Consider the following 27,856-nt stretch of genomic DNA (forward strand, 5'->3'; position numbering starts at 1 on the left):
ACGGCTCAAGCGCGTGCACAGAAGTGAACAGCGTTAGCGGGGGTGGGGAGGTGCCTAAGAGTGTACGCATGCGTAGTGCAACGCACGCAGGCGCAGTACGGTCCCCCGGGCGACGGCGGTGGCGGCTCCTCGGGGTGCTCGGCTCCCTCCCATCCAGGCCGGCCCCGGCCCGTCTCGCCCCAAGGAACTCACTGTTTGGGGCCGCGAACTTTCTCGTTGTGCCCCACAAGAGTAAAGCTTGGGGGCCTGGGGGAGCCGGAAGTACAGCCTAGCGATCCCCAAATACTATCGGGGAAACGGAAGTGGCCATCGGTGGCAAGTTGGGGGAGACCGGAAGTGACGGTACCGTGGGGAACTCGGGGGCGGAGCCCGGGGTGGTGGTATTGGTAGTGGTGGGGTGGGGTGTGTGTGTGTGTGTGTCTGTGTGTCTGTGTGTCTGTGTCTGTGTCTGGTGTGTGTTGGTTGCGCCGCTCTGCTGGAGCATCGAGGGAAGGCGGAAGAGGGGGGCAGTCAGCTAGCCAGTCTGGCCCCCCGTGAGTGTCCGTCATTTCGGGTCTGTCGTGACTTAGGCGAGTTCGATGGGCGTGGCGTGGCGCGCGTGCGCGAAACCACTGTCTCCGCAGAGTCTGGCGCGACCCCCCGCTCTCGTGTGCTCCCCAGGGTTTGCCGACCTTTGGGGCCTTTGTCGTATCGCGACTGGTGATGACACCGGTCTCCTGGTTCCTACCTTCCCGGCTTCCTAGCCTGACTGGCCCTCCCTTATTGTGATTGGCATTGTGGAGCCCCTCCCATCTCCCCGTCCTCCAGCTCCCTGTGCCGTCGATCTCCTGCCCTTTGTGTTTCTCTCCCCGTGCCCCGGAATCAGAAGGGGGATGGGGGCGGGTGTGAGTGTGTGCGCTTGTGTGGGAGAAACTCTTTAGGTATTAGGGCGGAGACTCAGGCCGGGGAGGCTTCCGGGTATCTGCTTTGGGCGACAGCAGGCCTCCCTCCCTCTATTCTTCCTTAGAGAGCTGTCAGCCATGGAGCCCAGTGATAGTACCAGTACCACTACCAGTATGGAGGAGCCTGACAGCCTGGAGGTGCTGGTGAAGACCTTGGACTCTCAGACTCGGACCTTTATTGTGAGGGCCCAGGTGAGACCCCGGCACTTCTGGAAGACACTCATTAACTCTTCCTCTTATAGGCCCCTTATTCTGAGAGAAGAGCCTGATTTTTTTGGTTCTTGAATCTTTTTTAATTGGTTCCTTTGTTCATATTTTGGACAGGACATTTTTTGGTCTTTCTTGTTGAGTGAGAAGGTATGGCTTCTGTTGAATGAGGCAGATTTTGTTCTGCCTTTTTCCACCTTGATAGAACTCAGTGCAGAGGGAAATGTGGAGGAAGGACGAATCTGTATGCCATCATCATGAGCAAACCCCAGCCCAAAGGGACAGACATGGCTCGTGCCTTTGGGAAGGGAAACAGAACAGAGATCCAAAACTCGAGTCTTAAAAACAAAAATTAATCAGGTCTGTATTATGTTTTTAAAGGCTAGAAATCAGAGCCTGTAGCACAGGTAGATCCCTAGCAGACTGTTGACTGGAATTACTAGTATCTGTGGCATAATTTGAATCTTTTGATTTTAATGCCACACGGCTGTCTGTACCATTAGTTCCTGTGATACGTGGAGACAGAATCATGAGGGGTTGGTCCATGGCTTTTAACATGTACACAAAAAACCATATAGGCTTTTCTGATTAGATGTACATAAACAATCTGGTACTTCTGAAGACTCACTTGTCCAGTTAGGAAAGTGTTTGTTATTTTTTCTCTTTGCCGTTGAGCCTTCCTTAACTTGACTTTCCACTCCCCCTTCCTTGTCATTGCATTTATCTTTGAGATTGTAGAGTTGTATCATTTTGTGTTTGAGGAGGGGTCAATGGTATCCGTAGACACACATTCCTTTGGGAGCCAGGGAGAGAAGGGAATGTCAATTAGCTTTTCTGTTTCTCAGCCACATAATTTTTTTCTGGGCACATAACTTGAAGTTTGTTAACACTTATTGTCTGTCTTTTTTTTTTTTTTTAAGATTTTTTATTTATTTATTTGAGAGAGAGAATGAGAGACAGAGAGCACGAGAGGGGAGAGGGTCAGAGGGAGAAGCAGACCCCCCGCCGAGCAGGGAGCCCGATGTGGGACTCGATCCCGGGACTCCAGGATCATGACCTGAGCCGAAGGCAGTCGCCTAACCAACTGAGCCACCCAGGCGCCCTTATTGTCTGTCTTGACAGGTGTAAACATGTCTTAGTTTGGGACTTTGTACAATAATTATCTCACAATCAAGACAAATAGGTAGTGATGTTATGATCGGGTGGTTTTTACCCCTCATTTCCAAAAGTCAGTTGTCCCCTTTCCGTCCTTCCCCTTTTCCTACATTCACTGATAGTTCTTGGTCTCTCTTTGCTGTAGATGAATGTAAAGGAGTTTAAAGAGCACATTGCTGCTTCTGTCAGCATTCCCTCTGAGAAACAACGGCTCATTTATCAGGGACGAGTTCTGCAGGATGATAAGAAGCTCCAGGAATACAGTAAGTTTGGGGGAGGCAGTTCAGAGGTTGAGGGATGAGCTGAGGCCTTGGGCTTACTTGATTGTATAATGCTTTGGTGTGTATCTTTTTTTTCCTGCAGATGTTGGGGGAAAGGTTATTCACCTGGTGGAACGGGCTCCTCCTCAGACTCAGCTCCCTTCTGGGGCATCTTCTGGGATAGGGTCTGCCTCAGGCACCCATGGTGGAGGACCCCCACCTGGTACTCGGGGGCCTGGGGCCTCTGTTCATGACCGGAATGCCAACAGCTATGTCATGGTTGGAACCTTCAACCTTCCTGTAAGCTTGTGTTCCACATAGGCCAGTTTTTGTGGGGAAGGGTGGTTTGGTTGTGGCAATAGCAGAGAGCTCATAAACATAGGTGTCTCGGTCTTTAGATTGGGTTTCCAGGTCCCTGAGGTCTGATACGGCCTCAGTCTTTGAGAAAAAGGGTGGGGCTCCAGAAAATGAGTTGGAGGTGTGGGGGCCTTAGTATTTGGCTTCTCCCAGAGCAACTTCCCTTACCCTTTTCCCAGAGTGACGGCTCTGCTGTGGATGTTCACATCAACATGGAACAGGCCCCGATACAGGTATCACGGGCCTGGGAGGGTCAGGGAAGGGGATCTGGGAGAAGGAGGCCATGAGGTGGGGGGTGGGGGGGTCCTGGCTGAGGAGCCGGCTGGGACCTGATTCAGTGGGTGGTAGAGTTCATGGCTTCGTCTCAGACGTACCCTCATTTTATTTCTCTTGTCGTATAGAGTGAACCCCGAGTACGGCTGGTGATGGCTCAGCACATGATCAGGGATATACAGACCTTACTATCCCGGATGGAGGTCAGTGGGCAAGGCTGGCTAGGGTCTGTCTGTCTTTTCATTCTCCCTTACCGTTCTGTGTCCGCCTGGCAGCGAAGGCATGACTGGCCATATCAGCTGGTTTCTTCCTGCCTGATCTGGTCTGTTCTCTGCAATCTTCACTCTTTGGGGCAGAAAATATATCTTTGTCGGGCTCTCTTGTCCCTGCCAATCCTCTGGGTGCCTGGTATCTGGGAAGTTTGTTGCAGACTTACCAGATAAGTTTGTTTTTTTTTTTAAAGATTTTATTTATGTATTTAATTGACAGAGAAAGAGAGAGAGAGAGACGGCGAGAGAGGGAACACAAGCAGGGGGAGTGGGAGAGGGAGAAGCAGGCTTTCCGCCAAGCAGGGAGTCTGATGCAGGGCTCAATTCCAGGTCCCTGGGATCTTGACCTGAGCCGAAGGCAGTCACTTAACAAACTGAGCCACCCAGGTGCCCCTTACCAGATAACTCTTGTGGCATCTTTTTTCAATTACAGAAGCAGTCCGTGCTTTTTTAGCTTTTTAATTACTGTCTGATGCCGAGATGTCCTAGTTCTATTGGTTGGTGTTGTGACTGTAGCGTGTGATGTTTTTTATTCTTCTAGCGGAGGTTTAGGGAACTATCGTTTTTTTATTTTGTTAGTAACTCTCAAGTATCACAGATTATTTATCATGCGTCTTGTTTAAGCATGGTGCTTTTTGCTGAGGAGTCAGACAGGTGCAAAGCCCTGCCTTTAGGAGCCTAGTTAGAGCTCCTTCTCCACTCGTTCTCCATTGACCTGAGTAATCTGTGGCAGTCTCATCCTGCCTTTGGTATCCTGAATCTCTCCCCTTCAGTGTCGAGGGGGACCCCAAGCACAGCACAGTCAGCCGCCTGCACAGATGCCGACTGTGGCCCCGGAGCCTGTCGCCTTGAGCTCTCAAACATCAGAACCAGTCGAAAGCGAAGTGCCTCCTCGGGAGGCCATGGAGGCGGAAGAAGTGGAGGAGCGTGTCCCAGCCCAGAGCCCAGAACTCACCCCTTCTGGCCCAGCCCCTGTGGGCCCAGCACCTGCCCCAGAGACAAATGCGCCCAAGTGAGAACCCGAGGGACGCTTTGGGAGGGGAGTGAGGGATCCTCAGTGAAGTATGAGAGCCGGGAAGGGGATGGTGGGAGAAGGGGACCGCTGGGCATTCTTACCTGTAGGGTTAGCCTGGTGGGGCAGAGAGGCTCTGGACCAGCCGAATGAGGTTAGGGCTGGCAATCGAGCCGGAAGCACTGCTGTCCCTGGGGCAAGGAAATCCAGGTGGTGGTTCCTGAGCCCGATCCAGACTCTCTTCCCCAAGTTCACGCGGGCGGCGTTTCTTCCTTCAGCGTTCGTTCCCTGCCATCATAGGGATGGGATTGTGTGGTGGGGAAGGTGGAAGCAGTTGTTTTCTTCTCCTTGTCTTCTTGTGGGTGCAGGTGAAGGATGGATGTTCTGCTGGTCCCAGGAGGGATTGGGCCAGGTGTCTGGGGGGCTGCGGAGAGACAGGGCATTGTAGTCTAGGTCAGCTGGGAGGCTGGGGATCTGAGGAAAGCCTCTGCTCACTGCCTCTCGGGGTTGCCCCCAGCCACCCTTCGCCTGCGGAGTACGTCGAAGTGCTCCAGGAGCTCCAGCGGCTGGAGAGCCGCCTGCAGCCCTTCCTGCAGCGCTACTACGAGGTTCTGGGTGCCGCTGCCACCACGGACTACAACAACAACGTGAGTGCCACCCGCCCCCTCACCCCCGGTGCGTCCCACAGGGAGCGGTCTGGAGTGCAGCTAGCTAACCCTTTCCCCCGCAAAACAACACTGTCTGCAACGGAATGAGTTCTGTAGATTTGTCTATTGGTTTTCTCCCTCGATGCCTCGAGCGAGTTGCTCAGGAAGCTTACGTGGAGTGAGGGAGAGGAGTAGATGATGTGCTGACTTTCTGGTGCCAGTCATAGTAGGGAACTTTGTACGTATGTGAAGTGGAAGTTACTTGCTCAGACCGGGCCTACCCAGAAGCTTCCCAGGCTATGCCCAAAGGTGTAGAGAGCACGGTGTTCTTCAGGGGTGTTGCTGCTCTTGTTACCGAGGTTCGTTCCAGCCTGATAGGTTTTTGCCTTTCTGTGCTCGGCCCCGGTGGGGACAGCAAGAGGGCCGTGAAGAGGACCAGCGCTTGATCAACTTGGTGGGGGAGAGCCTGCGGCTGCTGGGCAACACCTTCGTGGCCCTGTCTGACCTGCGCTGCAACCTGGCCTGTGCGCCCCCACGACACCTGCACGTGGTTCGGCCCATGTCGCACTACACCACCCCCATGGTGCTTCAGCAGGCAGCCATCCCCATCCAGGTGGGTCGGGGGAGCCCGGAGGGACGGACAATGCGGGGCGCTATTGGTGGAACGGCCCAGAGTAGCTATCGGGCTTGAAGCGAGAAGGTGGGGACTTTGGGAATACAAAGGGATGAAGGATGGGGAGGCTGAAGGAGTTTATCTCGGGGTACTCTGGGTTAGGCTCTTGTTTTCTTCACTACTGCCTTATTTGTCTGCTCCAGATCAATGTAGGAACCACCGTGACCATGACGGGGAATGGGACTCGGCCCCCCCCGGCTGCCAATGCGGAGGCAGCTCCCCCTGGTCCTGGGCAGGCCTCGTCCCTGGCTCCCACTTCCACCGCTGTCGACTCCTCAACCGAGGGGATTCCCCCGCCAGGGCCGGCTCCCCCCCCGACCACCAGCCACCCGAGGGTCATCCGGATTTCCCACCAGAGCGTGGAACCCGTGGTCATGATGCACATGAACATCCAAGGTGAGTTAGGGCCAGTCGTCGGTAGAGTAGAGCTGCACGACGCGGGAGGCGGGGTTGAGGCGCGGAGGTGTGAGAGTGAGGGTGGGGAGGGGAGAAGCCAGGGCCGGCTGCCAGAGCAGAGGAACCAGGGCAGAAGCTTTAGTCGGCCCATGTGGGGAAGGACAGGAGGGACTGCTTGTCCCTGCAGATTGGTGTGCATGGCGAAGGGAGTGCATCCTCCCTGTCCAGATGGAGGGAAAAGCCGGCTTTCTGGTGGGGGGAGTAGCGGCCTGAAGGATGCTGGTCTCTGGAGGATACAGTTAGGCCTTGGCCCCGCCTGTCTCAGGGCCACTCTCTCTGTCTCCCTGCCCAGATTCTGGCACACAGCCTGGTGGAGTTCCGAGTGCTCCCACTGGCCCCCTAGGACCCCCTGGTCATGGCCAGACCCTGGGTAAGAGTGAGGGCATCAGAGCAGGCTGAGCTCTGGGTAGACAAGGGGTAGGGCCGAGTGGGTGGGTTGAAGGGGGTCCAGGTTCAAGGTTACATCAGACCCGCCCCTCAGGCTCCACCCTCATCCAGCTGCCCTCCCTGCCCCCTGAGTTCATGCACGCCGTCGCCCACCAGATCACTCACCAGGCCATGGTGGCAGCTGTTGCCTCCGCGGCCGCAGGTAATGACCCGGGAGGGGAAGCTTGGGAGGTGGGGCACGGTCCATGGTGGTGGGTGCCGTTGGCTGGCTGGCCGGGGCCCAGCCCTCAGCCCTCCTCGGTCTCTCCCCTCTGCCACCCACAGGACAGCAGGTGCCAGGCTTCCCGACAGCTCCCACCCGGGTGGTGATTGCCCGGCCCACCCCTCCACAGGCTCGGCCTTCCCATCCTGGGGGGCCCCCCGTCTCGGGTACTCTAGTGAGTAAGGGTGGAGGAGTTCTGGGGTGGGGCGGAAGAGTCTGCGGAGAGGGTCCTGTGGTGGGGAGTGGACAGGGCAGGACTGAAAGCCTCCCCTCTCTCGGTTCAGCAGGGCACCGGGCTGGGTACCAATGCCTCTTTGGCCCAGATGGTGAGCGGCCTTGTGGGGCAGCTTCTGATGCAGCCCGTTCTCGTGGGTGAGTCCTCGTTCCCGCCCACGTCCAGCTGCAGGGGGGGCCACAGCCTGGAGGCTGACGCTCCGCTCCTCACGGCCGCTCCTCACGGCCGCTTCCCGGCTCTCCGCATGGGTCCTTTGTCCTTGCTCTCCTGCCGGGGAGAGCGTGATGGAAATGCCGGGGCATCTCGTTTCTCCTTACAGTTCACCTTGTCTCTTTCGGTCTGTCCAGCTCAGGGGACCCCAGGAATGGCTCCACCTGCGGCCCCCGCCACCGCTTCAGCCAGCGCTGGCACCACCAACACTGCTACCACCGCCGGTCCTGCCCCCGGGGGGCCTGCCCAGCCTCCGCCCCCGCAGCCCTCCGCGGCCGACCTGCAGTTCTCCCAGCTCTTGGGGAGCCTGCTGGGGCCGGCAGGGCCCGGGGCCGGGGCGCCCGGCGTGGCTTCTCCTACCATCACCGTGGCGATGCCTGGCGTCCCCGCCTTCCTGCAGGGCATGACCGACTTCCTGCAGGTGGGTGGCTGGCTGGCTCTTTGGCTTCAGCCCCCCTTTCCTCGGGCCCAGCCGGGCGCTGGTGTCTTGTCGCTACGATCTCGCTGCTGGGTTCCAGCGTCCGGGGGCCTGGCGGTGGGAGGGGGCCCCGGGACTTCACTGACGCCCCAGCACCCCCCCCCCCCCACGGTTTTGGAGAAGAGGAAGATGAGGCTGTGAAGGCAGAGTAGCCCGCGGTGCTGCTTTCTGACCTCACCCGTTCAGAGGGAGAGGGGCCGGCGCGCTCCGTCTTCGGGCTTCTTCCGGTTTGTGCCTTCCCGGTGTCTTGTCCCCGTTCTCAGCTTGTTTTCTGTGGTGTGTTCTTTCTCTGTCTGCCAGGCGACACAGACGGCGCCTCCGCCCCCTCCGCCGCCCCCACCCCCGGCCCCAGCCCCCGAGCAGCAGACCGTGCCCCCGCCGGGGTCCCCTTCTGCTGGTGCAGGGAGCCCTGGAGGCCTGGGTCTTGAGAGCCTGTCGCCGGAGTTTTTTACCTCCGTGGTGCAGGGTGTGCTGAACTCCCTGCTGGGCTCCCTGGGGGCCCGGGCTGGCAGCAGCGAGAGTATCGCCGCTTTCATCCAGCGCCTCAGCGGGTCCAGCAACATCTTCGAGCCTGGGGCTGATGGGGCCCTCGGTGAGCGAGTCGGCGGCGGGGCGGGGGGGTTGCCGATGGCCGGAACGAGGCCGACGGGCTGGTGGTGGGTGGGCAGGCCAGGTGGTGAAGGCCGCTGCTGACTTCGGCCCCTGTTCCTAGGATTCTTTGGGGCCCTGCTCTCTCTTCTGTGCCAGAACTTTTCCATGGTGGACGTGGTGATGCTCCTTCATGGCCATTTCCAGCCCCTGCAGCGGCTCCAGCCCCAGCTGCGGTCCTTTTTCCACCAGCACTACCTGGGTGGCCAAGAGCCCACACCTGGCAACATACGGGTAAGTGAGGACCCTGGGCCTCAGAGCGCTCCTGCTCAGCTTCCGTTCCTTCTTCCTGACTCTGTTCATCTGTCACCTAAAGCGACGATTGCTCCAGCCCGAGTCCTGGACTTACCGGAGGTGGAGGGGGCTGGGGCCTGGGGCCTGGGCCTGAACTTGTGCTGCTTCCCTCTAGACGGCAACCCACACGTTGATCACGGGGCTGGAAGAATACGTGCGGGAGAGTTTTGTGAGTAACCCTTCCCCGTTCCTCGTGTCCCGGCTGTGGTCAGGGTAACTGCTGCTCCTCCTGCCTCCTCGATCCTAGTCCTGCAGGGTCCCTGAGTTGGGGCTCTTTGCGTGTCTCGTTTCTCAGTCTTTGGTGCAGGTTCAGCCCGGCGTGGACATCATCCGGACAAACCTGGAATTTCTCCAGGAGCAGTTCAACAGCATTGCTGCTCACGTGCTGCACTGCACAGGTGAGGGGCGGGCCCGCGGGCGCACGTGTGGGCGGGTTAGAGGCGCAGGGCTGCCGGTGCCAGCGTCCCCTCCTCGCATCTTGCCCACAGACAGTGGGTTTGGGGCCCGTTTGCTGGAGTTGTGTAACCAGGGCCTGTTTGAATGCCTGGCCCTCAACCTGCACTGCTTGGGGGGACAGCAGATGGAACTTGCCGCAGTCATCAACGGCCGAATTGTAAGCACCACCCAGCCCCCCGATCTCCAGCCTTTTGTTTTCTTAGGGTTCCATTCTCTCTGCTATCCTGCAGTTCTCGTTTTGTTTTTTTGCTCCAAACTGCCGTCCTTTACCCTTCCGTACCTTTCAAAAGCTGGTTGAAGATGTTGTGTTCCAAGGCTGCTTTCTGCCCTCAGCGTCGCATGTCTCGTGGGGTGAACCCATCCTTGGTGAGCTGGCTGACCACTATGATGGGACTGAGGCTTCAGGTGGTTCTGGAGCACATGCCCGTGGGCCCTGATGCCATCCTCAGATACGTTCGCAGGGTTGGTGACCCCCCCCAGGTAAGGGTCCCGATGGGCTGTGGGGTCCGGGGACTTGAGGGAACTGGACAGGGAGGCCTGAGAGGGCCTTTTGTGTTCTCCTCCTCTGTCCAATTTCATAGCCACTTCCTGAGGAGCCAATGGAAGTTCAGGGTTCAGAGAGGACTTCCCCTGAGCCTCAGGTACCAGGGAGAGGTCGAGGGGCCAGACAACGGGGAGCGGAGGGCTGCGGGCAGAAGGGCTGGAGGCTGGGGATGCTGAAGCCTGCATCTTCCCCGCTGTCTCACTCCCAGCGGGAGAATGCTTCCCCGGCCCCGGGCACAACAGCAGAAGAGGCCATGTCCCGAGGGCCACCTCCTGCTCCTGAGGGCGGCGGCTCCCGGGACGAACAGGACGGAGCTTCAGCTGAGACCGAGCCTTGGGCAGCCGCAGTCCCCCCAGTGAGTGTCAGGAGGTGAGCTGGGGAGCCAAGAGCAGCTGGAAGTTGTGCCAGTTCCTCATCATCTTTTCCGTCCCCAGGAGTGGGTCCCGATTATCCAGCAGGACATTCAGAGCCAGCGGAAGGTGAAGCCGCAGCCCCCCCTGAGCGACGCCTACCTCAGTGGTATGCCTGCCAAGAGACGTAAGGTTGGTGTGCCTCTTCCCTGAGGAGCTCTTTATCCCCCTTCCTCTGCCGTGTTTAGAATCAACTAGTTAGAGCCGGAAGGAGTTCTTCCTACTTCCGTCCTGTGGCTGAGTGGACAAGGAAGCCTTCCTGGGACTCGCCCACAGTGGTGGCAGTAGGTGTGAGGCTAGCGCGCACCAGCGCCGCTGTCCTCCCTCAGCCGCCTGACCCCCAGGTGCCGTGTGGCCAGGGCCCGTTTCCTCGAGGGCGGCCTCCTCTCGTGGACTAGCTAGCTCTGAGTGCTGGGTGGCGCGACTCCTCCTGCCGCCCGTGTTTTGAAGGGCAAGTCCAGCACGTGCAAACGCTCTCTCGCCAGAGCCAGAGCCAACTAGGAAGGCATTTCTGCGCTCAGAACCACCCGCGGGCTGGTTCCCTTCTCTCCACTAGCCTAGAAATTCAGTGGTTGGCTCCTGGAAAGGGTGAGCTGGGTGGTGGCACTGGATCTGACGTTGATCCCCTTTTCCCTCCCGACCCCCTGTCCCCCAGACGATGCAGGGTGAGGGCCCCCAGCTGCTTCTCTCAGAGGCCGTGAGCCGGGCAGCTAAGGCAGCCGGAGCTCGGCCGCTGACGAGCCCCGAGAGCCTGAGCCGGGACCTGGAGGCACCAGAGGTTCAGGAGAGCTACAGGCAGCAGGTGCCCCCACCTTGAAGCAGAATAGGGATGGTCTAGTGGGAGGGGTCGGGCTAGGGCCCCTCTTTTCTGATCCCTTCAGAGACAAACTGGTCAGCCTGGGGCTACTACTTGATGTTTTTTAAAGAGTTTTTTTCCCTAGTGGCATCTGGGAAGGCTCCCGACTGTGGCTGGTGGGAAGTGCTAGTTCCTAAGGGACGGCCTTGCGTGCTCGCTGGGATCCCAGAGCCTCAGCCAGTGCCCCTCCAACCCGCTTGCTCTCTCTCTCTCTCTCTCTCTCTCTAGCTTCGGGCTGATATACAAAAGCGACTGCAGGAAGACCCCAACTACAGCCCCCAGCGCTTCCCTAATGCCCATCGGGCTTTTGCTGATGATCCCTAGCTCTTTGCTCTGTGGCCCTCCCTCATCAGGGGACCATTTCCCTTCACAGTATTTAAGAAATAAAAGTCAGATTTTCCTGGCTCTATTGTCTCTAAGTTGTCTTTCTTAAGTCGTCGAAGTACTTCAGTCTTCTCGGAGTAGTCCCTAGGAGCCCAGCTGTGTTCATCCTCCCCGGCGAGCAGCCGCGCACTGCCTTGTTCTGCTGTTCACGGGGGGCAGCACTGAAACGAAGCCTGGCGACCGCAATCACGCACAAGCATTTTACGTGTACGTGAAAGAACGGGAGTTTACAGATGGACCAAACCTATTTCTAGGCCAGCATAGGGCTCTCAAACTATCCGGTAAAAAACCATTTGATTTCCAAGCAGCTGCAGACCTAAATGCAGTCCCAGCCTGACTAGCCAAGCCTGACAGTGGCACTCATCTACCGGGCTGAACGGGCCTCCTCCCGTTCACGGGCTTGAATGTGGAGTCCACGAAACCGCTTTCAGGGCCCTCCTCTCCAGTTCGTAGCCGGGACCAAAGTGAGAGGAGGCTGCAAATCCTTTGCTACTCCCTTGGAGAGATGCAATTGCAGTCCCCTCCCCGTGCGCTAGCTTATTGCTGGACCAACAGAACGTGGCCGAAGACCTGGCAAGGCCAGGCCATATACTTCAGCTTCCACCAGGACCTCTTGGGACACTACCTCAGGGATTTAAGAGGCCTGATGACTCTGCTCTCTTGCTGGACAGGCCAGAGACCCTGCTTGACAACCCGGTGGGGTGCTACCTTCTAGATGTACCACCAAAGCCTCAGACATGTCGGGCCAGCCCCGTGTCAGCTCCAGCCTAGTGGCCAACAGACCTCACTCACCGGAGCCAGCTCTGGCTCCCAGTCCCTAAGACTTCAATATACAACCGAACAAACTTTGAGGTAGCTTGTTAGAACGGATCACCAGGGTCAGCAAACTTCCCTAAAACCACTACAGATCCCTGGGCACCGTACTGCTACAAGGGATTGCAAACAACCAACCCATCCCCAAAATCATTTCAGAAAAAATTTTTTAATCCTTTTATTATTCTTTTTTAACAAACGGCCCCAGGGATAGGGGACCAGGGGAAGGGGGTGGAGGGGAAGCAAGGCCCCAGCCCCACAACCCCTCCCCACCCACCCCTTTCCCCCTTATATATTTATAATCTATATACAAGCCCCGGGGGGTGGGGGGCAAGGGGAACTCCCTCAGCGGGGTGGGGGCAACCCAGGCTCCTTGTCCCCTCGGGACCCAGGCTCCTCTGCCCGTCGGGAAGGCCCCTCTCGAGAAGGTGGCCCCGTCCGCTCCCAGGGCTTCGGCATCCAGCGCAGGGCATCCGGTGGGGAGGCCTGGGGGACAGTACACGGGCAAGGATCAGTCACACTGGGAGGCCAGGGATGGAAAGACAGGAACTCAGGTGGTAACTCTTGGATTCAGACTTGGGGCCACAGGGCTCTCTCCCTTCACCTGCTGGTAGAGGTCGATGCGCTGGGTGCGGAAGACTCCGCTGTAGGTAGAAGGCGGGGCCTTGAGACGGGAATTCAGGCCCGAGAAAGACCTACGGGAGGAAGGCTGTTGAAGGCAAGCCTGACACCTGCTCCCTGGGCCCCTGAGAATGCCATTAAGGCTGGGAAATCTGCATCCCCCTCCCTCTTCTTGCCTTCCAGTTGGGGGAGTACGTGATGACCCGGGTCCCCCAAGGTTGCTGCTCAGTTTCCGATAATCCTGGAACGGCTTCAGTTCCACTGGGTGCAGCTGAAGGAAACAAATTCATGAGCCTCCTGCCTCTCAGCCCAACTCCTCTTGAGATCCTGAATCCCTACCGCGAGCTCGTGGGAGATCCCCAGCCCTTCAGTTCCGGTACCTTACCTCTGCTCGCCCCAAGCTAGGGGGGAAAGGTCTGGCAGGTGAAGGCAGCACCCGAGTGGCAGGAGCAGGTGGGGGCCGCACAGCCAGGCTGGGGGGCTGCAGAGCAGGGCCCACAGGTAACAGAGAGAGGGGCGGTGGGGCAGGAGGTGGTGCTGCTGGCAGGGAGCCAAAGTTCACCACAGGCAGCTGGGAGTCCACCATGGGTAGAAGCATCTACAGGAAGAAATTGGGGGGGGGGGGCGCGGGGAAGAAGGTCAGAAAACCAGAAATACAGTGAGACATGAAAAAGCCAGAGGCTGGATAGAAAAACAGAATGAAGGGCAAAAGGCATGACAAGAGGTACCTGCTGAGCAGGGGCCCCTGAGGGGAGGAAGCCACTTTGGCCACCAGGTTGCAGAGGAGTCGAATAAAAATCTGAGGGGGATGGCAGATCCTGGCGCACCTGTTGGGGACCACGGGGAGCAATGTCAACTCCCCCAAAAGCATTCCCTCCCTTCCAACTCCTGAAGCATAGCACCTGCCCACCTCTCACCTGAAGCAAGGGTGGGTCGGGCAAAGGGCTGGGGCAGAAAGCTGGAGAGTAAAGGAAGGAAGGTGGAGGGTACAGGATTCCTCCAGCTGGCAACTTCCCCAGCTCTGCTGCTTGCAGTGCGGAGAAATCCAAGAACTGGCCCTTGACAGCTACCCCGGAAAGCAGTGCCGAGGGGGGCGCTGGGCCCGGGGGGAGGTACAGGGGCTGTGATCTGGAGAAGGAAAACCAAAAAACAAATGATAATTCAGGTGCAGGGAGAGGACTCAGGAAACCAGGATCATTTATTCCTTTGTTCTAAGTCTACCAGCTTTTGGTACCTTTGAAACAGGTCTTCCCCCCTTCCCTCCCACGGAAACACCGTTCCCCCTTTCCTTCTGAGATCAACGGGCATCTACTCTTACCTGTAAGGGTGAAGGGAGGGTGTCCCAGGGCGGAAACCTCCATTGTTGGGATGTAACTGAGAGTCTATGGCTCCCCCCGAGACCTGTGGGAGGGCAAGGCTGAATAGCTCCAGTTTTTCTGGTCAAGGAAAGATCGCCCACCCCACCTACTACAGTAAAAGCCATGACGGTTTACAACTACACAAATTGGAAAGGCCGGACTGTGAGGGACAGCAGGAAGAAAGGGGTCACGGGACAGGAAGCAGGACCTACCTGCGAACTGGGAGGCCCGGGACTGCCGTAGAAGACCTCAGGGTACAAGCGCTGGCCTGAGGAGCTGGGCTCTGGGCCATAGTGCCCAGAACCCAGGTTCTTGGATTGTGGCTCAGCTGAGGCAGAAGCACTGGGGAGCAGCTCCCAGTCTCGGGATATGGGGATGGCCTGTGAAAAAGCATGGTCAGGAGCAGTGTCGGCTTCCTGAACGTCCAGGTCACCCCCAGCCGTTTTCCCTAGAAACTGAAGGCCTTTCCGCCGAACGCGCCCACTCACCTCAGCGACTGCTGCTAGCTCCTTCTCTGCTTTTAGACTGTCTCCGACCACTAGGCGCAGGTCCGAGTCCTGTGGTAGTGATGCAGCGGAGATCGACTTGTGACTCAAGATGTGCATCCCCCACATCCCACCTCCAGTCCTTCCCTTCCTCTCCACCCACCGCAAGATACTCAGATCCTGCCCATGCACACCTTGTCACTGGTGCCAAACTGGACAGGGGGGCCTGGTCGATGGGATGGCCGGAGGGAGCCAGGCTCTGGGCCTCGGTCTGTCCGCGGCAATCGTTCTGTGCCAATGGGGCCGGGGGGCAGAGGCTGCTCCCGGGGCTGCTCCTGGGGTGGGGAAGTAAAAGGAAACCCAAATGAAGGAATGCCCAGAACACACAGGCACAGATAAAGAGGAAACAAACGTGGGGCCAAAGTCAGAGTCCCAGAAACATTCCTCTTCTCTTTTCTTGGTCTTTTACCTTTCTGTCCCCATCATGGGGAGCAGGTGGCCGTCTCCTAGGAGGTTCAGAGGGTTCAGAACCAGGTGGACCCTCACCAGGAACAGCATTCAGGGGTGAGGGGCCTCCAGGCCGCTTGGGAGGCCCCTCTGCTGCTCCCTTGAGTCCTCCATCAGGGGAACTTCGCTGGCTGCAGGGACCTGACGACACCTGAGAGTCCCCACTCAGGTCCACCCCACTGTCAGACTGACTCATCTGAGAGGAGTGGAAAAGCAATTAACAAAATCAAGGTAGAAAGCACCCCAACACCTAACTGATGCTCACAAATACACAAACTGAAGAAAGGAGAGAACAAACTACGGAGGTGAGTAGCCCCAGACAACCCAGGACAGGTGGGGAAGAATCCCAGCCCAGACACTCCCTCCCATCATCACTTACCTCTGTTCCAGCCACGTCCTCAAAAGGGCTCAGGGGTTCCATCCAGGGCTCCACGGAGCCAGACCGGTAACTCTTCCGGCTAGTGGCTGCGCAGAGCACCAGACAGCAAAGGGTGAGACTGTCCCGAGACCACCCTGCCCTCTCCGCCCTCTGACATAGCTCTCCCCCATCCCCCCAGGCTTACTCACCAGTATGTAAACGGTTCCAGATGTGAGGAGTCAGGGCCTCCTTCCCTGCGTCTCTGCACTCTCCCTGAGGGCCTGGGCCCTCAGGCTTCGGGCCCAAGAATCCAGAGCTATGAGAAGGTGGCAAAGACTCCTAAAGGTGAAAAAGGCCAGAGGCAAAACATGAATGAGGTGCGAACTGGGGACTGGAAGAGATTGGGCCAGAGTGCGGCAAAAAAGGTGAGAGGAGACAGGCAGTGACTAATACTGAGAATTTAAGGACAGCACACAGTGATGAGAACACGGAAATGGAGAAAATGTAAGCGAGAACCTTCAGGAGTAAGAGCAGTGAAGCACAACCTCAAGCTCCAGCCCTCACCTCCTGCAGCAGCTCCGGTTTTCTGGGAGGCCGCTCCCGCCGTTTTGGGGGGAAGGAATTAACCCCAGCAGAGTCCCGGGGAGTCCCGCTCACCCCCCTCACCATCAGCCCTGGCTCCTCGAACTGAGGGTCTGGGGAAAAGGGAAAATCCATCAGCATCTGCTTTGCTCTATCACTGACCCTAGCTGTTCCCGTTAGCCCACTTCCCAGTCCTTCCACCCTTGCTCAGTCCAGACACCCAGCATCAGGGCCCCCAGGCTAGGCTCCTCCCCCTCTGCCCCCTGACCTGCTCTGTGGATGGAGACATTCCCACCCTTAGCCCCTCCAGCTTACCTGAACTGACACTGCTGGTGGTGGCGGCCCTCTGAGCGTCGTAGCGGGTTGGGGGCCGAAGGGAGGGGCCTTGAGGGGCTTGGGGAGGCCCAGGCTTGGGCCTCGGGTGCCCCCCTGGTGCAGCTGCACCCCCCTGGCGGCTGCTGAGCTGGGCCAGAGCCTGCTGGATGCCAGCGGGGTTGCTGTGGATAACCTGGTCCAGGCGGAAGACAGCAGAACTGCTGGGCGGTGGGGGCGGCAGAGGAAGTCCCGGGGGCCGCTCCTCAGGAGGTCGGCTGAAGGAAACAGAGCACCAGCTCCAATATTCCCGGAATTATTAACACTTTCCCTACCAGTCCAATCCGCCAACTTCTCCCGCTTCCCTGTGAAACTCCAGGTATTTCCAAGTACGTCTAAGGAATTCTGGGTCTTTGAGGCGGAAAACAAAGAACAGAGAATACGTGCACGCTCCCGGCTCCATCGGTAACTGCTTTCCGGTTACCTTCCCTAGACGGGGCTGTGCGGGGCCTAGCAGCCCGTGCCCTCTGACCCCCCACTCCTCAGCACCCATGTGCTCTTTCCTTCAGGCGCTCTCCCCGCCCCCACTGCTTAACCCCAGGAACAGACTCAACAGCCCGACCGGACCCTACCCACCTCCGGTTCTTCGGAGAGGGCCAGCTCCTCTTGTCCCCTCGCCCCGGGCCGGTCCTCCCTCCAGGTCCCCCGCCACCTCCGCCGCTGCTGCCAGCGCCGGCCTTGCTACCGGGGCCCGGGCGCCTGTTCTGCCGTTCCATGCCTGGCCGCTGACTCGAGAAGCTCCGCTTGCTCAAATCCTTGGCCCTCTGGCTCAGCTCTCCGCGGGACATGGTTGAAATGCCTGGGCCGGCTCCACCCCCACTGCCCCCAGGAGTTCCCACAGCTTTGGGGGCCAGCAGCGCGGGTGGGGGAGCCTCCTTGTCCCCCCGGCGCTCACTGGCGAAGTCGCTGCTCTCTGACGCGGTCTCCCATTCCTCATTGGCTTGGTCGGAGTTCTGGTTTGACAGATCTGGAGACTTGGCAGCTGTGCGGCGAGGGGGCGGGGGCCCGGACGCGGTCTCCTCTGCTCCAGAGACAGTGGCTGGAAGGGCTAGGGAAGAGGGCTTGCCCTCTGCCCCCCTGGTAGCATTCTCCCGTTCCTGTTTCAGCCTCCGGAACCGAGGCGGTTTGTCCTGCTGCTGAGCCCTCCCGTGCCGCCTCCGTCGGGGCCGCTCCCCATCTTCCACACCCATGGCCACGCTGCCGCCCCCACTGCCACCTCCCCGGGCCACGGGGGACAGAGGCCCTGGGATCAGTTTCTCTTTCAAAGGCTCCTTACTGGGTGGCAAAGGAACTGATGGAGGCTTCTTAGGAACCAGGGACTTGGTGGGAGGGCTCCAGCCTGGACAAACAGGTGGAGGGGGCCGCCCGCCCCCCCGGCCCCGACGGGATGGCACTCCTCTGGGAGTGAAGACGCGCCCGCCTCGGGCGGTGGAAAAGCGGGCTGGGGCTGGCGAAGGAGGGGCTCCCGATGGTGGAGGAGGAAGAGGGACTTGGGTGAGCACTCCCTCCTTGGGCGGGGGAGCCTCCTTGTCTGAGGGGGCCAGATCGCTCTCATGGGTCTCACTGCCTGTTTCTGAGCCCCGCTGCCGGCGCCGCTTGGGGATTTCTTCGTACTCCGAACCCTCGCTTCGTGTCTCGCTGGCAGTGCGGCCTCGAGGTGCCAGGGGCTGGTTCGGTCCCCCTGCCCCGCCTGCACGCCCATCGTCTCCCCGGAACTCTCGGTAACTACGGAACTCTCGGCTCCGGGCTCCCCGCCCCCGGCCCCCATAGGTCCCCCGAAAACCCCTCCCTCTGGCAAAATACTCGCCCCGGCCCCGGCCCCGGCAAGAGGCGGGACCCACTCTTTCATAGGAGTAATCCCTCCGGAGCCTTGGGGCAGGGGAAAGATTCCCACTGGGTGGGATCTCCCTGGGGACCCCCATCTTCCCCTTCGCCGTCTTGAGGAGCTCTGGCTTTGGAGCCCTGGGGCTTTCATCGCCCTGCTCCAGTGGCTTGGGAGGCAGCTCTTCGGCTTTCGCAGGTGGTAGGGGCTTCTTTATAGGCCCAGCCCGGCGGGGAGGGGCCCCTGGTTCCTCTGGAGGGATCCCACGACGACTGCTGCCTGGGCGAGGGCCCCAGCGGGTCTCAGTGCGGCTCTCTCTGCGAGGTGGAGGGGGGCCTTGGCCTCCAACTGTGCGGCTGGGCTTTCGGCCGGCTTCTGGCCCCGTCAGCTGCGGGGTCTCCTCCTTGGGGCTTTCCTTCTTGGGTGGCGGAGCTTGTACCTTGGTGGCTTCATCATTGCCTGGGGGCCAGGGGAGTGGACGGGGCCCTGGGGGACCTGGTTCATCCAGAGGGAAGCGAGGGATCGGGGGCCCAGTGGCTCCATTCTCAGGAAAGCCTGGGTAACTGGCCAGATAGGGTGGCGGGGGGGGTCCTGGAGGCGTCTCGCTCCTAAAAAGAGACAGAAAAAAGTGGAAATTAAGTATCTTAGAATGAGGAAAACCGGAACTAGGTGGAGAAAGAGACCACTCTATTACCACCCCGACACTTCTCTTACATTATTCCTGTCACCTCACCAATAATCCAAAGAACCTTTTCTCCTAACCCAAGTCCTTTCACTGGCAAATGCACCCACATCCGCTACAGACTCACCGCATCCCCTTGTCATCCTCATCGGCAGCCTGGCGCAGTGGGGAGGTAAGAGGGCGGGGATCGGTGGGTGTGGTGGTGAAGACATCTCCTACCCAGGCCAACTTTGGATCCACTGGTGGGGTGCCCCGGTCCCGTAACAGGGGAGGTGCGTGGCGCTCAAACGGTTCTGAGCTTGAACCCCCACTGTCTGAGCGCTCCCGGGGAACTAAGCCTAAGAAAACAAAAGGGATGAGAAAGCTAACCCTCTCCTATATGACAGGCCCTCCAGCTCAAAAAGCATCTCCCCATTCTACTTCTCTCAGTCATGTCGACGTCAACTTCTCCATCTCTTATTCCTGGCAAGCCTGAGCCTGACACGCTCTCCTTAAAGAATTATCTTATCCATATCCACTCAGCTTCTCTACAAACCAATCGATGAACCCAAGTAAATCCTGGCCAATGAAAGCCCACTCTTTCTTTCCCAAGGCCATTCCTGAAATGAAGAGTGCTCTCAGCAACACTAAGCACGTACCCTCCCCCTCCTTCACCCATGACCCTTCATCTACACAGTGAGATGCGTGTAGCCACTTCCCAGGACTGCGGTGTCCCCTACCTGCCCCCCTCAAGGGCCCTTACCAGAGGGGTGCACACCAGGAGGGTAGAAGTCCAGAGGGGGCCGGCCCTGGAGGAGCCGGGGGTCCACATAAGGAGGTATCATCATCCAGCGGGGATCAAAGTTCATCGGGGGCATGGGTGGGGGCCGGCCCAGCGCACCTGGGTACAGGGCCTTGGGGGGCGGGGGCGGAGCCTGTGGAGCCGGCACTGCCCCCATGGTCACGGGCTGCGGTGGGGACGGTGGTACCGGAGTGGCTGGGGCGGAACCCTGTTGGTGCTGCTGCCACTGCTGCTGCTGCTTCAAGAGCTGCTCCTGGGGGAGGACAGCAGGGGGCCGGGGGCATCAGGGCCCCGGGCCTGCCCCGCAGGCAACAAGGCCAGAAGCAAAGCTAACACACGCACGCGACAGACACTAGCACTGGATGGACACCTGTGTGACACACCAGAGACAGAAGCAGTAGAGGGACCCAGAAGGCACCCCCCGAGCGGGATGCACGGGGGAGCCAGGGAGGGGACCACTCTTACCGGGGGAGAGCAGCCTCTCACCTGCTGCTGGCGCTGGAACCGCGGCGGCAACGACTTCTGGTATTTAGGGTAGCCCAAGCCCTGACTGGCGGGCTGCCGGGGGGGGCCAACCCCATCACCCTTGGGTTCCACCTTTGGGGCCGGTGTCGTAGCAGGAGAGGGAACCTCTTCTGGTTGTTCAGAAGCCTCTTTTGAGGGCAGTTGGGGTTCCACTGCATCAACAAAAGATAATCCTCAGAGTGACCCAATCCCCCAAAACCTGCCACGAATAGCCCCACGAGCCCCGCCCTCACCTCCGGCAGCCTCCCTGAAAGCTAAGCGCTTACTCCAAGAGCCAATGATGGTGGTGCGAACTGCCCATGAAACCACCAAAGCAACAGACCCTGTCTTCAGTCTCGCTCCGTGCTGAGCTTTCGGAAAGTGCTCTCAGGTTACTGCTTATTCAGGAGCTCCGAGAGGAAAACCTCCCTCTCCTTAAATACCCGTACGAGCAAAGGGACCCCTCTGGTCCTCCACCACTGACAATCCGATACACGGAAACCACTGCCTTCGGCTTCATCTCCTCCCATGCTTACCACCCGTGCCCTCGGCCCCGAGAGAGAACTAGGATGCCCGGGCGTGCCCTGTCGCCATCTCCATACCTGCGCTGGCTTCGAAGCTGCCGCCGCCCATACTACCGGGGCCGCCGCCCCCGCTGGCTGGTGTGGGAGCCGGAACCACACCTGCAGCGGGCGTGGGCTGGGCAGGAGGGGCCTGGGTCTGCTCTTCCGGTTCTTTTTCTGGTGTTGGGGTTGGTGCTGGTGGAGGAGCTGGAGGTGCAGAGAGTTCTTTGGGGACTACAGGTGGCGGAGCTGGGGCGGGAGGAGCAGCTGGTGGGCCAGCAGGCTCTGCTTTGAGCCGCTTGTCAGGCGCCCCAAACTTCTCATCAAGTCGCTTGAGCTTTTCGGCGCAGGCTGCCCGGCGCTCCTCCTGCATGCGACGCTCCTCCTCTTCTCGCCGGCGCCGGGCCCGCTCCACAGCCAGGGAGATCTCAGATGAAGATTGTTTTCGCCGCTGCCGCCAGGCCTCATCCTCGTCTTCGGGTGCTGGGGGCTTGCTGGGAGGGACCCCCCGATCCTGTCAATGGGCAGACCCGGCAGGGCCAGAGGTGTTAGTCGTCAGATTTCTTGTCTTTTTCACAGACTGACCAACTCACTCTAGCTGTGGGGGCAGGCACTGGCCTTGGGTTGGGAGCCTCTTTGGGTAGGGAAAAACTCATCCTAATCTTACCCGTTTCCTCTCTCCTTTCAGAGACCCGAACACCCAGGCCTCCTCGTTCTTCCTCACTAGCATCCCGATTTCTTTTAACCCAGACTCCCGTAACCAAAGACGTTCCAGAGATGCTCTGGATGCTTTTCAGAGATGCTCCACTGCTTTACACTTCCTGTAGCCCATTCCTGACCCTCCCCCCAGCTTCCTCTATTATTAGTGCTTCAACTTCTCAGCCAACACTCATCTCCCACAACTGACCCTTCTCAAGCCCTCATTGTAGACACTCACTGGGTAGTCCCCAGGGGGGCCCCAGTTCCCAGCGGGGCCCCGGTGAGGTGGGGGTGGGGGAGGCTTTGGGGCAGGAGGCCCCGGCTCTGTCTCTGGAGGCCGAGAGGTCTCTGCCCAGGCCGTCTTGGGAGGGGGCGGTTCGCTGCCGGGGGAGTTGCCCTTTTTGCCATCTGCTTCAGGGGGCCGTTCCTCACCAGCAGCTGATTGGGACTCCTTGCTGTGAGCAGACCAACAGTGGAATTAAAATCAGCTGGAAACCAGCTCCTTTAAGAGGGTATTACTGCGAGAGAAACTGAGCCCCCTAACTCACTGGCCCTCAGCTCCCTCCTCATCGGAGTCTCGCCCGTCTTCCTCATCACTGAACTTGAGCTTTTCAGTGTAGTCGACCTCTTCGTGGGCCCCTATGGGGAAAAATGAAAAGCGATAAGCCAAGCCTTCTGCTCTCCAACCTCAGATCACTTCTGGAACACAGGAAAGGATCTGGTATTATGTAGTGCGATGCACTCCCAACACCAACCCGCCTCTGCACGAAGCTGCACTGTGAGTCCTGGCATTCCCACACCTCTCAGTTCTTTACCAGAACTTGGCTTTCCGCCATGTGTATGCCCTACCCTTCAGTGTCTCCCTTTCTCCCACGCAATTTCTCCCACACAATCCCCTATTTATTCATCAGATTTTGACTTCTGAGACCAAAACGCTTCATCCTTCATATGCACTAACCTGCCCAACCATCATCATTCTCCTGGTCCAACTGGTCAAACTCTTTGAGATTATCCTCTTTAAGAATTGAAGGCCGACCTACAGGCTCTACAAGGCGCATTGGCGGCCCTGAACCCCGAGGGCCCGCCACACGGGGGAAACGGCTGTGTGTGAAAAGACAAATGGGAGAGAGTGTCAAAGATGGCATGTTGTCGAACCACATACAAGACTCAAGCCTCTGGGCCAGAAGACCATCTCCCTTTCTAAGAGGCTTCCCCTGTCCCCAACCAGAATCCAATCCCAGACCTGGATTACTCACCTGGGCCCATCAGGAGTAGGGTATCGGTAAGGCCCCTGGGGTCCATAGGGCGGAGGGAACGGGAGATATGGGGGATACATCTGCAAAATGGCCCAACAGCAGATGCTTAGAGGGTCAAATATGCAACCAGCTCCCTAAACCTTTCGTCCTTCTCTCTATCATAGGCCCCTGCTTTCTTTCCGTCTCCTCCAAAAGCTAAGTCCTAGTTGCTAACTCTCTAGCTTCCAAGTGCAACCACTCCAAAACAAGATACTCACGAAGGGCGGCATCATTCCGCGGTAGGGAGGGAACTGGGGTGGGCCCGAAGGCTGTAGCGCCCCCCGGGGATCATGGCTGTGATGAAGTTTGGAGTCTGAGCCCTCCAGCTCATCAGGGCCACGCCCACCTCCGTCCCTCCAAGTTGTAGAATCTGTATTTTCGAAAAGGCAAAGAGAGAACATAACTAAAAATGATGGGGAAAAGGTGAATAAGCCAGCACTTAGCTCTGAAATGGAGTAAGATACTGTTCTGGCCAAAACCTAACCAACCACTCACCCACCCACTCAACTCACAAATGACAACCACTCACTTTGGGGGCGGAGGCTTGGTCCGGGCCCAGACGACTGTTCGGCAGACTCCCTTTCCTTGGCAGCCTTGTCCTGGTCGCCAGCCGCCTGCAGGGTCGGAAATTCCTCTCGAGAGAATCGTGACAGTAGGCTTGATGCCCTTCCACCTGTTGGGGTGCAGAGTAGCAAACCAAAAAATACCAAAAAACCATATTTACTGAGAATTTACCACAAAAATCGAAGGCTCTGATAATACCAGACCATCAAATTCCTACTTTCAAACTCACCCCCTATGCACTGTGTACTCATTTCCCAATAAACAAGGTCAGTCCTGGGACACCCCCGTCAGCCTCACATAAGACAGAAACGAACTTGCTCATGTAGCCCATGAAACCGAATATGGGGCCCAAAATTTAGCCATTGAGAACCAAGAACACTCTGCTGAAGGTATAGTGCAGGGCTCCTGCCTACCACAGCGCACAGAGCAAGCTCCCCAAGCAGCCCTGCACTCACCATCTCCATGTGCTCCATGGGTGACGCTGGCTTGTGCCCAGGACTTTACCCCGCTTGGAACCGAAGGAGTGTTCTGGGAAAGCAGAGAAATAATAAATGGTGCTGTGGGTGGTAGAACTACAAACCATTCTTGCTCCCAGCCTTCAGTACCATCCAGTTCTTCACATACCTCGGGGGCTGCTGGGGGTCGTTTCTGTTGGTTGGAGGCAGGCGTCTGTGAAGCCGGCAGTGGCTGCGACTCCGGCAGCTGAGCGGTTGAGGCATCGGAACTAAGGGGATGGTAGGACATGAAGGTTATCCAGGACCTGAGATGCCTCCCCTACTTGTCCAATTGGTGGAGGACAGGAAGTGAACCCAAGCCCATTTGTTACTATTCACAAGTACTTGTGACAAAATACCATAACTTAGTCACCCCATGTAGGCTGTCACCTGTTTGTTGATCCCTTCCTTCTACCTTCTACAGAAAGCTAAAAGTGTAATTCCTTAGTCCCCTAACAGGAGCCCTGGAATAACCAAGAAAGACCGAGGCTTCCCTCAGTCTCTGGATCTTATGTGGCTGGGCTAGACCAAGCCCCAATCCATCCTGAAGTTCGAAGTTAAAATGGTCATCACTCTAGGTCCCCCAGACCTCTGTCTACCTCTTGGGGTCGGACTGCTCCTGTTTGCTTGCCCATCCTGTTCCGTCTTTCGGCACTAATGAGACGTTGGGGTCATTGCCTTTGTTCTCGGCTTTCAGGCTTGGAAGGTTGGCTGGGGGTGGCATACGCCGGGCAATGGCAACTTTCCCGAGACTCTGCAGGCCATGGCGAGGGGCAACTGGAGAAAAGATGGGAGGGTGAAGAACACCCCACATGGGTGATCGGACAGCTTCCTACCCTAGGCCCCATTTGTACCTCCTCAATGTCTTATTACCAAACTTCTTTTAGAAACCCCTCCTTCCTTTGCCCTCAGCAATCTCTGAAATTCCACTCCAAACACTAAGATGTATTACACTTGATGCTTCTTTGTTGGATGGTTCACCTTGAGCCTGCAGGGAGCAAGCTGGCCCCAGGCTTCTCCAAATCCACATTTCTTTGCCTCCAATTCTTACGTGTCCAAAGACAGGGAACTACAGACACGCCTTTGTAGGAGGGTCACTGGTGTTCATCCAAAGCCCAACGTTCCCTACGGGACCCAAGATAAAGCTGGGAGTCTCTAGTGTTCCTGTAGTCTTTTGATACTTGTACTATAACCATTTCCCTTCAGAAAGCTTTAAAATGTATGCCCCATTCATGCCCAGCCTCTAGAAATTAGGAACATCTTGGCAGGACCCTCACCAGCGGGTTTCTGGATCTCTAAGGACTTGCCCTTATACGTATCAAACAGGTTGAGCGAGGAATACTTCTTTCCATCCTTCCCCTTGGCAGTCGGCCCCGAGCGATCGGACATTGCGCTGGAAGCTCATTGAGTAGGTTGGGTCCTGCAGGCACCTCCCCCAAAACGTGCCGGAGCCTGTGGGCCAGACACCAAGTGTTTCAGTCTCTGCTCCCTAGATGCTCCTTTGCATTTTCGTTAGGGGCCCAGACACTTGGCCCTCTGATGTCTTTTCCTCCAGCCTATTCAAACTCCCAGTCCCTTTAAGCAACTCCCAGAGTCCAAATGCCATGGTCCCTCTTTCCCCCAGACACCTCTTGCCAAGGAAATCCAAATAAAAAATCTGGTATGCTCCTAGTAGTAGACACACACTTCCTTTTGTGCCAGTCTATAAAGGATAGCCGCTTCTTCATTATTCCAAGTAATAATCTCTTCCCCCTCCACAAAAAGCATTCCAGAGATGTATGATAAAACATGGCAAGTCCCAGCCCCAGAGAAAACCAGAAAGAGGCAGACAGCTCCATCCTGCAAAAAACAGAGCTTTAAATCCCTGACTTATTAGACACCAGCTCCCTAACTGTGCCCCAGGTTCCTTTCCCAGCAGCCTCGCTCCCATCTGGGGAGGTCTGCACGAAGGTATGCCGGGAGTTTAACGATTTTATGAGCTTGCTCAGCCAGACTACGGGCTAGTGCCAGATAATTCCTCGTGGAATTGGGGCTCTACATACTCCCAGGCTACAGACCCCAAGTATTTGGAATATTCACCCCATTTTTTCCTACACTTGCCCCCATCCCGGCTCCTGGAAAAAATCTGGTCTCCAGATGAAAACACTGGTGGGCTCTGGCTTACCCTATGCAGATATGAGAAAAACAAAACATTATGGAGCCACCTCAAGCACACACTGTAACCACGGGGCCAAAGCCAGAACCAACTTCATTTTCCTACTCCCAGTAAGAACAGCCATCAGCAGTCATTTCTTTCCCCAATATCCCTTCCTCCCCAAGCAGGCCAAACTCTGCATCGTCAGTTGGTTCCTGAGTGACCAGGCATTCATTTATAGGAAGGAATGGCGTACAGGAAAGAGATGGGAGGTGGTGGGAAATCCAGGCAGGCCCACGATAAAAACTGGGTAAAATCAGGATGAAAAACAGGGAAAACTTTAAGACAGGTAAGATGAAGGAGTGGGGGTTGCCCTGTAGGTGTTTAAAGACTCCAATCTTCGAAAAATAAATACATGAATAAAAAGGGGATAGACAAATGTGGAGTAACACTAATAAAAGAGGATCAACACGAAAGCAGCTGGGAAATAATACACTTAACCAGAAATGGTAAAGAAAAGATACAGAGCAAAGTAAGAGGGCAATGTCAGGAAACCCAAGAAAAAAAGGGGGGGTTGAGACAGAGAAGAAATAAGAAAAATGAAAAAGCAGAGAAAGACTGAGAAACGTAGAAAGCAAACATGTAGGATAAAAGCAGGGTTCCAGGGTGGGAGTGACTCGACGCGAAGAGGGGCGTCAAGAATGGGAAATCCAAGCACTGGGTGATGGCAGGGTGGCCCAATATGGAAGAAAGGAGACTCTCCGAAGATCGGCGGGCGCGGCCCACCCCAGACTGGCGGCGGGGAAGGGGACTCACAGATTGGGGTGAAGAGGCCAAGAGCGCAGCTGAGGTTGGGGAGTTAGGGGCCCAGGAGAGGGGGTCGCCCCATAAAGCCAGGAATGTGGGTGGTTAGGGGCAGGCCTCAGACTCTGTGTGAGGGGTTGGAGGTGCGGGTACCAAGCTGGGGTATCAGAGGGGGAGGGGCAGTCAAGCCCCGGCAGCAGGAGGACAAAATGGCGGCGGCTAATGGCAGCTTCTCCTCCCCCCGGCCCGCCACCGCCGCCGCCGCCGCCGCCGCCACGACCGCTCCCGCGCCGGAAAAGGGCCTTAGCACTCGGCTCCCCAGACTCACCTGGCCGGGTGCGCGGGGGTCCGGGACCGGGGCCTAGGGGCTCCCCGAGGTGGGATGGCGGTGGGGCGGGGGCGGATGGCGGCGGATGGCGCCGGGATCGGCTCCTCCCGTCTCCCTCGCTCACTCCGCGGCTGGGCTCCGACTAACGGCCCATCCGGGCAACCGCCGCCCCCGGGAGCACCCCCCCACCTCCCGCCTCCCTCAGCGCATGACACGCCCCCTGATTTGCATAAAGGGCGGGGCACCTTCTACCCTATCCCTCTTTGCTTCGAGGGCTGTCCTTGTTTAAAAAAAAAAGCAGGGCGTGTGGAGCAGGCATAGGTTCTTTGCATAAAGAGGAGGGACTTTCAGGCGCTAGGACGCCGGTTGGCTAAAGAGACGCGCCCCCGGCGTCGGCCGTTAAGACGCGTAGAGGGGGCGGGAATGCAGTGCCTGTCGGCTGGGCGGTTAGGGCGCAGAATTTGCACGATTTATGGGGGCGGGGGGAAGGGGCGGAGCGTGCGTTGTGCATTCGTGGAAAGATGGGAGCGGAGAGACATAGGGACGCGGAGAGTGGAAGGAAACGATGCAAGACTGGCAGTGCTTTCGCCGGAGATGGAGCGAGAGCACGGGGCGGAAGGGGTTAGCTGCCGGAGGGCGGGGCTTACGTAACCGTGGAAGAGTCCAGACTCACGCG

The 27,856-nt window shown here is 57.8% G+C and overlaps 2 protein-coding genes and 1 non-coding gene across 18 annotated transcripts; 1 reads left to right on the forward strand and 2 right to left on the reverse strand.

Annotated features, from left to right (window-relative positions):
* The first annotated feature begins 4 nt into the window (after positions 1–4).
* On the forward strand, positions 5–11,435 carry BAG6 (BAG cochaperone 6). Of its 14 annotated transcripts, none has more exons than XM_035030588.1 (26): positions 5–342; positions 1,007–1,133; positions 2,449–2,566; positions 2,667–2,863; positions 3,100–3,153; positions 3,322–3,396; positions 4,236–4,474; positions 4,992–5,121; positions 5,537–5,734; positions 5,938–6,190; positions 6,543–6,620; positions 6,732–6,839; positions 6,962–7,074; positions 7,184–7,271; positions 7,482–7,765; positions 8,123–8,414; positions 8,535–8,704; positions 8,880–8,933; positions 9,060–9,162; positions 9,253–9,377; positions 9,554–9,700; positions 9,802–9,861; positions 9,973–10,119; positions 10,199–10,306; positions 10,830–10,976; positions 11,259–11,435. In XM_035030588.1, exons 2-26 carry the CDS (start codon positions 1,020–1,022, stop codon positions 11,352–11,354), a joined length of 3,498 nt encoding a protein of 1,165 aa, XP_034886479.1. In that variant the 5' UTR covers positions 5–342; positions 1,007–1,019; the 3' UTR covers positions 11,355–11,435. The 14 variants fall into 14 exon arrangements, with proteins under 14 accessions (XP_034886479.1, XP_034886482.1, XP_034886489.1 ...); XM_035030591.1 differs by having other exon boundaries at positions 7,187–7,271; XM_035030589.1 differs by lacking the exon at positions 5–342 and adding an exon at positions 388–533.
* A 964-nt stretch (positions 11,436–12,399) lies between these two features.
* Positions 12,400–27,344, reverse strand: PRRC2A (proline rich coiled-coil 2A). Of its 3 annotated transcripts, XM_035030607.1 has the most exons (31): positions 27,181–27,344; positions 25,192–25,366; positions 24,514–24,691; positions 24,045–24,144; positions 23,876–23,948; positions 23,386–23,529; positions 23,075–23,226; positions 22,818–22,897; positions 22,520–22,662; positions 22,110–22,200; positions 21,800–22,016; positions 20,902–21,376; positions 20,282–20,472; positions 19,757–20,048; positions 19,142–19,352; positions 17,087–18,940; positions 16,454–16,728; positions 16,121–16,251; positions 15,766–15,895; positions 15,578–15,663; positions 15,161–15,394; positions 14,886–15,026; positions 14,695–14,763; positions 14,419–14,586; positions 14,167–14,249; positions 13,766–13,976; positions 13,577–13,675; positions 13,234–13,446; positions 13,025–13,119; positions 12,832–12,922; positions 12,400–12,713 (listed from the first exon to the last, which is right to left on the reverse strand). In XM_035030607.1, exons 2-31 carry the CDS (start codon positions 25,301–25,303, stop codon positions 12,573–12,575), a joined length of 6,480 nt encoding a protein of 2,159 aa, XP_034886498.1. In that variant the 5' UTR covers positions 25,304–25,366; positions 27,181–27,344; the 3' UTR covers positions 12,400–12,572. The 3 variants fall into 3 exon arrangements, with proteins under 3 accessions (XP_034886498.1, XP_034886497.1, XP_034886499.1); XM_035030606.1 differs by having other exon boundaries at positions 12,832–13,119; XM_035030608.1 differs by lacking the exons at positions 12,832–12,922; positions 13,025–13,119.
* On the reverse strand, positions 24,878–25,008 carry LOC117997567. Its single transcript, XR_004675865.1, has one exon. It is a non-coding gene; the product is annotated as a small nucleolar RNA SNORA38 (small nucleolar RNA).
* Positions 27,345–27,856: the final 512 nt, after the last annotated feature.

This window comes from Mirounga leonina, unplaced genomic scaffold (assembly GCF_011800145.1).
Source record: "Mirounga leonina isolate KUSES-001 unplaced genomic scaffold, KU_Mleo_1.0 Mir_366, whole genome shotgun sequence".
NCBI lineage: Eukaryota > Metazoa > Chordata > Mammalia > Carnivora > Phocidae > Mirounga > Mirounga leonina.

What these genes read in the sequence shown, in the direction of transcription:
- BAG6 (XM_035030588.1), top strand. Translation starts at nt 1,020, where the DNA reads ATGGAGCCCAGTGATAGTACCAGTACCACTACCAGTATGGAGGAGCCT. An exon ending in CCACGGACTACAACAACAAC is followed by an intron (nt 5,122 to 5,536) that starts GTGAGTGCCACC and finishes CGGTGGGGACAG; the next exon opens with CAAGAGGGCCGTGAAGAGGA. An exon ending in TGTTGCCTCCGCGGCCGCAG is followed by an intron (nt 6,840 to 6,961) that starts GTAATGACCCGG and finishes TGCCACCCACAG; the next exon opens with GACAGCAGGTGCCAGGCTTC.
- PRRC2A (XM_035030606.1), bottom strand. Translation starts at nt 25,303, where the DNA reads ATGTCCGATCGCTCGGGGCCGACTGCCAAGGGGAAGGATGGAAAGAAG. An exon ending in TCCTGGTGTGCACCCCTCTG is followed by an intron (nt 19,353 to 19,756) that starts GTAAGGGCCCTT and finishes TTGTTTTCTTAG; the next exon opens with GCTTAGTTCCCCGGGAGCGC. An exon ending in CTGGAACCGTTTACATACTG is followed by an intron (nt 15,664 to 15,765) that starts GTGAGTAAGCCT and finishes TGCTCTGCGCAG; the next exon opens with CCACTAGCCGGAAGAGTTAC.